General features: G+C 31.1%; 1 protein-coding gene across 3 annotated transcripts; it reads left to right on the top strand.

Annotated features, from left to right (window-relative positions):
- The first annotated feature begins 3447 nt into the window (after positions 1 to 3447).
- LOC101496966 (probable E3 ubiquitin-protein ligase RZFP34) lies at positions 3448 to 9413 on the top strand. 3 transcript variants are annotated; one of them, XM_004498560.4, is made up of 12 exons: positions 3448 to 3587; positions 5682 to 5922; positions 6009 to 6096; positions 6416 to 6475; positions 6598 to 6630; positions 7045 to 7122; positions 7306 to 7349; positions 7775 to 7815; positions 7924 to 8006; positions 8270 to 8361; positions 8448 to 8559; positions 8930 to 9413. In XM_004498560.4, the coding sequence occupies exons 2-12, from the start codon at positions 5744 to 5746 to the stop codon at positions 9038 to 9040; spliced, it is 921 nt and encodes a 306-aa protein (XP_004498617.1). In that variant the 5' UTR covers positions 3448 to 3587; positions 5682 to 5743; the 3' UTR covers positions 9041 to 9413. The 3 variants fall into 3 exon arrangements, with proteins under 3 accessions (XP_004498617.1, XP_073223747.1, XP_004498615.1); XM_073367646.1 differs by lacking the exon at positions 3448 to 3587 and adding an exon at positions 3626 to 3744; XM_004498558.4 differs by lacking the exon at positions 3448 to 3587 and adding an exon at positions 5120 to 5259 and having other exon boundaries at positions 5356 to 5922.
- Positions 9414 to 9461: the final 48 nt, after the last annotated feature.

The following is a 9461-nucleotide window of genomic DNA, read 5'->3' as shown; positions in this document are numbered from 1 at the left end:
TATATATATATATATATATATATATATCATGTAGAAATTATTAAAATTATAATATTTTTTCATGCATATTTTAAAAAGTTTCAAAATAATGTTCACCGTAGATACATGTATGGATAATTATTAAAATAAAAAGACACAAAAATCATTTATTAGATTGACTTGTTGTTATTTGTGCATTACATGCATGATAAATATATGTGTCGACATAATAATAATAATAATAATAATAATAATAATAATAATAATAATAATAATAATGTACAAAAATTATATATTGATTATTTTTAATATTTAAATAAACATTTAAAATTATTTGAATATTTTATCAATTATATTGTTAATTTTTCTTAAAATATTTTTGTTTTTATATTTATTATAAAAATAATTAAATCTTCTAAGATTGTTTGTTTGTAATTGATTATTGATTTTTAAGTTCTGATAATTATATTTTTATATAATTTAGAATTAATTAAGATATTACTTATAATTATTTAAATGTAATTAAAATATTATGATCTATTTATGTATAATAGATTACTAAAAGTAACTTAATATGAAATTAAAAGTTACGTTAAAAATTATGTTTTTTATTGTTAATTTTAATTATATAATTATGAAATAAAATGGTAATGATTATATTTTAATTAAAATGATGATTATGTTTTTATTCTGAATGAACTATTACTTCCCTATACCAATATGCCGATGTAAACTTCCATCAAAGTAACGAATGAAATCTCCCTTAATAACTTTCCTAAACTTCTTTAGAAATCCCACAAAACTCTGTGTGGTCCTGAAGTTTAAAAACTATCACAATCTCACACTATTGTCTTCATCTCCTCTTCTAAAAATTATGATGCTAGTGACATTATACTCCTCATTAATGTGTTGGAAATTCAACTCTTAGTACCCCACCCCTTTAAAATAATGTTATAATTTTATCACACTACCATGTTTCTCTCTTCTAAAACTATTTTGAAATCATCAATAATATAAATTAAAATAGACTCTTACCATTTTTCCAAATAGGAATAAGAGCACAAGAACACAATCTAACAATTAATTCAAATGGCGTGTAAAACTGGTATCTTTATGTCACTTTTTTTACAAAGGCATATATATGAGATTAACATTAATTATCGGCAAATAATTGAAGATAAGGGTACTAATCCAGATTCTTGAATCAAATATTATACAATATCTAGTACTCATACTTCAAAGGATTACGATCTTACAAGTAATTAAAAAAATATAACAATAAAGTAATATATTAAGTTTCAGTACAAAAATGTACTAAATATAATATACTTGTTTTTAATAAAAAAAATTAATTAATTAAAATATATCTCTCAGTTTCATAGCCTTTAAGTCACATAGTGTTCATATTCTGTCAACATTATTGTGACCAAGTGTCCTTTAGGGAATCCACGTTGATGCATTTGTTCTTCGATTGTCTGCTCCTCAGCTTTCTCATAGTTCATTAGGATCCTGAACAACCTCATTCAAGTTTGTGAGATTTGAAACCACGCTTACAACGATGTTGGCAGTTAGCCTCATTCATTTGTCGATAAGATGTAGTGGGTGGAATTTTCCCGTCTCTATCGCCTACATTGCGGGCGACTGTGCGAATAATTTCTCCATTCATGTCTCTGATTCTAGTCATTATAAAATTAATGTATCAATAATTTGTATTAACTTTTTTTAAAATTAAGAATGATTCTAAACTTTCAAAATTTTCGAAAGTTTCGAGAGTTTTAAAAAATTGTGTTTTCAAACGTTTCATATTGCTTGAAACTCTCCAAAAGTCTTGAATTTTCTATTTCGAAAATTTTAAATTGTTTGAAACTTTCGAAATTAACTAAAACAACTATTTCGGAAGTTTTGTATTGTCCAAAACTATCAAAAATATTTTGAAAAACTGGTAACTTGTATTTTAAAAGTTTCGAAATACTAATAAAATTTGTCAATTTTTTTTAATGTTTTGAATATGTGAGTTAAAAGTAAAATAGATAAAATAATATTTTTAAATGTATTAAGAGGTTAGGTGGAGGATGGAAAATTAAAAACTGTAAAATATACTCACATTGTTGGGCTTGACCCAGTGTCCGGCTCTGCCTTCTTCGGAAAATTTACTTTTGACACCCCTTCAATTAACCTCCACACCTCCAACAATTTTGAAAACAATTCCAATCATATACGCCATACTTTTTACAATGAATATCTAGTACAAAATAATATTCCAATAATTTCATAATTATTATTACAAACTAAAACTTTTGCACGTGGTTATGATTGCTTACAATTTACTCTCCACTATACCATGTTTTCTTAGTTTTGGTTAGTTCGTAGGACAAGCTTTAAAGGTAACATTATTTGCCAAATCAAGCTTTCTTAAGAATAAATATTGAAAGAAAAAGAAAAGAATGAAAGGTTGAACACTCCACTAAGGAAGCTTCTATTAAAAACTATGTTAAGTCACGTGGAGTAAAAAGTTTATAAATAAATACATATATATAGAGGCTCAAAATTAATGATTGTAGTTAGTCACGTGGAGTAATAGTTTTGTTTCTTTTTATATAATAGATTTTACTTAATATAGAGGCTCAAAATTAATGATTGTAGTTTGTATCATTGTAAAAAGTTATTGAAAGAATGAAAACGCAACATATATATATATATATATATATATATAAAGAAATTCATAAAAAGTTAGAATAATCGTAGGATATTATTCTTAATAATACATATTTTAAAACTGACCTAACACTATTTAAGGTCTAAAGTGAACTCGGAAGCAAGGATTTTATAACCTAAATTCAAATCTAGAATATAAATCAATTTTTTTATATTTAAGAAAATAAATAAATAGCATTAGACGTCGATGCTAAAATCGAAAAAAATTAACTCCTATCATTAATCATAGCAGAAAGTTAAAATTTAAAATTGTTTAGTTAGCGTCAACTTTACTATAGTCATCCCAACCTTAGTTGGATGCAAATGTAAAAAAAACTATGTTATAAACTTATTGCTTGTTGAAAAAATTGGAAAGAATTTTTCACATTTTAAAAAATTCAAAGGAAAAAATTGAAATAATACTCACTGTTATATAAATATTATAAAAAAATTCGTAAAATTTACTCTTATCAGAAAAATAAATAATATATTTAATGTGTCTATTTTATATAAAAGTTGATTAAAATATTTTTTGTATTTGGCAAATATTAACGTGTACCTAGAGGCACATAATCCATATATTAGTAATTTAGTGCATATTTGCACAGAAATCGAGAGCAGACGTGGTGACACGTCAACCGAATTATCCGATACGAAAGCAGATATTTTTTCACGAGCTGTCACCAGCAGCAGATAATCATGATGACAAGGTAGCTTTCATTTCATTTTTCGTTTTCGTATACACAAGTTCCATTTTCGAACCGTCTCGAATTTCACAAAATATCTCAAACTAACTATAAATAATTTCCTCTTTAATCAACACTTCTAAAACAGAAAAAGCGCGTCCGTGAAGATTGGACTTGGAGCTCCCAAATTAGAACATCAATCGCCGCTTTAATCACGTCGAGTTGAAAGTTCGTTGTTGTTCTGTCACAATTCAATTATTATTGTTATACCGTTTCTTCCTTTTTACTCTTCACGTTTTTTTCTCTCTTTCGCTTTGGCTTGTCAAATTGATTGAGTGCGATTGTTATATAATAACTGTTTCTTTGGATTCAGTTCTCTTGTTAGGTAACGTAGCTTTGGTTTTCTTTTTTATTTATTTATTATTATTAGACCCTGTTTTCGGTTGTGCAGGTGAAGTCTTGATTGAATTTGAAGTTTGCTTATTCTGATGTGTTGTTGTTCTTTCTGAATTCTGTTCAATTTTGAATTTTACCTGTTCGTTTTGTTTGTTTGAATTCTGTGCAATTTTGGAATTTACATCAGTTTGTTGTGTTTTGGAGGCGTTTGCTTTTATGTTGATTTGAAAATTGATGTAGGTGTTCGCTTTAGAAAATAAGTACTAAGATTAAGAAATTGATTTTGTTGAGAAAGCTTAAGGAAAAACTATGCCAATTAGTAGCTTTCTGAAATGTTTGAAAATTAGGAATGCTGGTTCAACTGGTTTAACCCCAGTTGAATCATATCAAACTCAAAGTTTTGAATTGCGCAATTAATATTGCGATTGATGTATTCATAATCATGATTAGGAGACGGTCACTAATGGTTTTTGCAAAACTTCCGTCCAACTATGACTCAGAATTCAATAATGGTGCGGTTGCTTCTACTACAGGCCTCTAGTAGCTGATTATAAGAAACACGAAATGCTTAGTGTTTTAAAGTATTTACATATTTGGACGCAATTTCAGTTACATAGATGAGTGATCTTAGGGCAATAATCTTGATTGATATGTGAGAGCGAAACTTTTAGGAGACTCGAGGGAGTTGAGTGATTATAACTGTTTAGTTATAGGTAGTAGAATAGTCTTTCGCAGGACATCCAAAGTGGAACTACCCAGTTGTAGAATGCATACGCTGCAAAGACCTGACTCTGTAATTTTTGGAGGGAGGAATGCCCAAACAAGTATCAGCAATCAGATTTTGATCTATCTCCAACTGCAAGAAGCAAAAGATTTCCTCCTTTTATGCCTTGCCCACCTTTATTTATGCGGTTGCATCAAGCGGAATCTCAAACAACATGGACAGCTTTGTCTTTTGTCTATCTTATTTCGTCTAGCTTGGACTGTAAGAGTTTGGAGCCTGTTTTGATGTTGTTGAAGCTTCATATGGGTGGGATATCCTTTTTGCATATACCATAGAACTCCATTTGTTTCTTTGTTGGAGAGCAAGAAGAATTGCTTCGATGCTAGTTTGGCTCACAGACAATGACTCTCCTGTATTGACGCCGGTTTTTCCTTCCTATTTCCAACCTTCTTTTGGTCTAGGTTGGAAGGTAACCCCGCTGCAAACATTCTATGAGATAAGGTTTTTTTAACCTAGTCCCTGCAGTTGGTAGAGAAGACAACCCTGCTGCAACCCTTCTATGAGATGAAGTTTTTTAACCTAGTCCCTGGAGTAGTGTGAATGTTCAATTTGGTAGTGAACATAGTTCACTTTCGAGTGACGTAGTTATTAGCGAGAAAAGTGTTATATGTTTATCCAAGGGAATTTATCAAGGTGCAGAAGGTGCCAGATGATATGGTGCATTTGTATATTTGGTTAGTTATGGTTCCTCGAGGAGTCAATGCTGAACTGCATTTTAAGGTAGGTTCGCCCTTTGTGGATGATAAAATGAACACAGATACTATATTTTATTATCTGCGATGCATTTGATTGAGTGATTTATTGCTTTCAAAATAGGTTGGAGTTTCTATTGGTTGGTTCCACTATAGTTGGATTTGGTTCTAGGAGTTCTTCAAGGAGTCAAGTGATCGATCAATGCTAACTGTATTTACTGCTGGAGGCTGTGAAGAACCCCAGTGTTATCTTGTAATATGTGGAATTCTTGTATAACACTTGTTTTGATGTGTTCCTCTCTTGGAGTAGTGCTGATTGGAGCTTCATAATACAATTTTGTGTTGCTGATTGCAATTGGTCTGCGGCAGTATAGAAGAAAGCATTGATGGGGTGACTAAATATGCCTTTAGAAGTTTTAGGATTATTTCTAAATGTGTTCCTACATGCAGGTCCTTAAGCTTACTTCCTGCTTCTAGATAGTTGGTATTCTTATTTGAGGATAGCTTGTATCATGGGTGAGGTGGCAGTGTTGCACTCTGAGCCTCTGCACTTTGAATGCAATGACATCAAACATGTGACTGAAGAAGATGTTTATCCACCAAAATCAAATCCAGAATGCTTGCCTGGAGAAAATTCAAGTCAATCTATAAAAGCAAATCATTTGCAAGATAAAGGATATATGGAATACGGGTGATTTCTTGTTCATATGCTCTTTTCTTCTTTTCAAATTGTTGCATTTCCTGCTCTTTTATTAAAAAGTTAGGCTTTATTTTTAGATGCCAACACTACCGGAGAAGATGCCAAATCAGGGCCCCCTGTTGCAATGAGATTTTTGATTGCCGCCATTGTCACAATGAGTCGAAAGTGAGTAAATTCCTTATATTTTTTTATTATAATAAAATGTTTCAGATTTCAATCTATGGTTGCTGCATAAATGATATGGTTCCATCTTACTTCATATTTCTAGCCAATCCTTTCCCCAATTGTCACTGTCATGTTTTGGTTTCATTTGGCATAGATAGTATGTGTAGGACCACCATATTAGCCAGAATCTAATTTGAATTGTCATTGTCTACCATTTATCTTGGCTTTATTATTATTGTCGTTCTCCGTTTTCCATCACAATTTGGTCCATCATTTTCTATTTTGGGGAACTTACTTTTATTATCATGCTTTTCTACAGAATGATATCAACATAGATTATAAGCATAGACATGACATGCCCCGACACCAAGTCAAACAGGTATTCTTATTTACTTGGATGTTCTTATTTATTTGTAATATCCACGAGTGTTTGCAATTTTTCCTGTTATTTCATAGCCTAGATGCTCCTTAATGTTAATAAAATTATTTTGACTTATTCAGGTGATATGTTCACTTTGTGGCACTGAGCAAGAGGTGAGTTAGATTTCTTCAATATTTTAGTTATTTTATTGTTGTGATATACTGATATAGAATTTATAAAGGAGCAATATAAATATTAGCTTGAGATAAGTTGAATCGTTATTTTCTGTAGACTGTAATATAGAAATCTCTCTGCATGAGTATATACATGTATGCACATGCATAAAAAAAATGAAATGGTGCATTTCTTAAGCTTATTAATGTCTGGAGGTTCTTCAAGACGTTCTGTGGGAACAGTAGGTTTCTTAATGTCGTCTAAGATATTTACTAGAGCACCAGACCGTACGCTGCTTGAAACTACTTGACAAGTCCAATCATCTATTATGACATCTGAAACTTTATCATATACAATCTACTTTTAACATCTTTAGCTAAGTTACTTCTTGTGCTGATTTGTACTGCTTTCAGGTTCAGCAAAACTGTATTAATTGTGGTGTTTGTATGGGCAAGTACTTCTGTGAGACATGCAAGCTCTTTGACGATGATGTGAGTATTAATCCTATAACTGAGGTTCCTTTAGATGTTCCTTTAGATAATTGTGAGGTTCCTTTAGATGTTCCTTTAGATAATTGTGAGGTTCCTTTAGATGTTGTAAGCATAAATCAGTGAGTCTATAACTATAATTTTAAATTAGTAATGGAATGATCCTATTCCTTTTATATGATGCAGATATCAAAGCAGCAGTACCATTGTAATGGCTGTGGAATTTGCAGGTATGAATTGATAATCTGGAACATGACAAATTGCATCATTGTGAGGGATGGTAACGTGTTTTAATGGGGCCTCATTTTTTTATTTTATTATAAAATCTACATGTCAGTTTGACTCCCCCCTACCCCAAATAATAATATTTTCTCATTTGGACCTCAACTAAACTAGCCTGGCATTCTCCTTTGCCCTGATCGTAGGGCATTTTAGGAAAATGAAAATGCAATGCCATATTTGTTCTTACTATTTTGTTCGTCTACATCTTTTAACTATGTGCATTTAACCTATATCACATTTTTTTCTTTTCTAAAAAAAAACTTCGATCACATTTTTATTTGGTACATCTTGAAGCTTTAGTGTACTTTTCCTTTCTATTGCCTAGGCTGTGTCAAATCTCAAACTTGATTGCTTTTGATATGTTTTCACACAGGACTGGTGGACACGAGAATTTTTTCCATTGTTATAAGTGTGGTACGTGATCACTTTCATTCTTATGCTTGTTGCTTAGTATACTAAGTAGCAATGTCATATTTTAATAAGTGTAGTACTTGTTTGACATTCATTGTTTGTTTGCAATAGGTTGTTGCTATTCAACTCTGCTGAAAAACAGTCACCCCTGTGTGGAAGGAGCTATGCATCATGATTGCCCCGTTTGCTTTGAGGTAACATCTATAACTTTCACGTTTCAGCAGAACCAGCTTAGACTTTAGATAAATTTCTCAACAAGTACTTAAGAAAGAAATATTAAAAGAATCATGCAATAGTAATGAGTTTTTTTAACTTTCTTCTGCTCATAAGGATTATTATATCAGTGAAAAAATGTAAATATTTAGTTAAGAAGTTTTTATAAGATCTAAAGTATCATTATAACTACTTCTCAAATTGCTGGAGGCTGATTCATGTGTGCCAAAATTGATGATTGCAGTATTTGTTTGAATCAAGAAATGATGTCATTGTTATGCCGTGCGGACATACAATTCATAAAAGCTGTCTGAATGAAATGAGAGAACATTACCAGTGAGTGCTCACACAGCTCCTAGTCTCCTTACTTTTCCATTTCTTTCTGAATATTTTCCTTACTCTGTATTTGATTTTAATATAAGGTACGCATGCCCTCTCTGTTCGAAGTCAGTCTGTGATATGTCAAAGGTTTGGGAGAAATTGGACTTGGAGATTGCTGCTACGCCAATGCCTGACCCATATCAAAATAAAATGGTCAGTTCTCCTTCTTCCCTATCTGATGATTATTTATACTACGCGTGTGTTTTAATATTCGTGAGCTGAATTAGTAATTGTTATATGTTGTCCAATATGCATATTGTATTGGTTAAAACATTTAGTAATAGGTATTTATTTTTGTTCTGTTGGTTCCTTGATTTTTAGCAAATCAAAAGTACTCTACATGTTATTCATACCAAGTATGGCAGATATACGTGTTTGTATTATTAGTACCGCCTTATTGTTGCTATAGAGTAATCCCTTCTCTCATAATATTATTAAAAATTGGTAAAAAAAAATTTGATATATTTGATCAAAAGTTGTATATTAAACTCGAGGGAACTAATTGTTACCCTGGTGCCAACAGGTTTGGATCTTGTGCAATGACTGCGGGAAAACTTCTAATGTTCGGTTTCATTTTGTGGCACAAAAATGCCTCAACTGCAAATCCTACAACACCCGGCAGACGAGAGGCTGAGCAATTGGCATTAAAGTATGGATTGGTTTAATGAAAATTTCCATTTCATTTCACTTGATTTATTATTGTGAAGGCGGTGATACTCAATGCTGTCCTCTCTCGGCTACATCGACATGTGCACTGCATGCTTAAGACACATTGAATAATGATTCTTCATTTTGATTGTGTTAGGGAGTAATGAGTTGGTTCAGCTATAGTTATGGGTTGGAACTAGTAGTTGAAATTTCATAGTGCTCATTCATGGATTAATCTAATATGTAATCTTTTCAATTATTTTTATTATACAAATTAGTTTTTTTTTAAATAAAACGAGGTTTGTTCGTCAAAATAAAAATAAAAAAGGATGTATGTGTAGCTTATTTCTTAAGGTTCATTCATTGTCATTGTTGCAACAATTATTTGAAGTGCATCAGACAGACAA

The sequence above is a fragment of the Cicer arietinum genome, chromosome 4 (genome assembly GCF_000331145.2).
Source record: "Cicer arietinum cultivar CDC Frontier isolate Library 1 chromosome 4, Cicar.CDCFrontier_v2.0, whole genome shotgun sequence".
Lineage (NCBI taxonomy): Eukaryota > Viridiplantae > Streptophyta > Magnoliopsida > Fabales > Fabaceae > Cicer > Cicer arietinum.
This window is presented reverse-complemented; position numbering and strand designations above follow the sequence as displayed.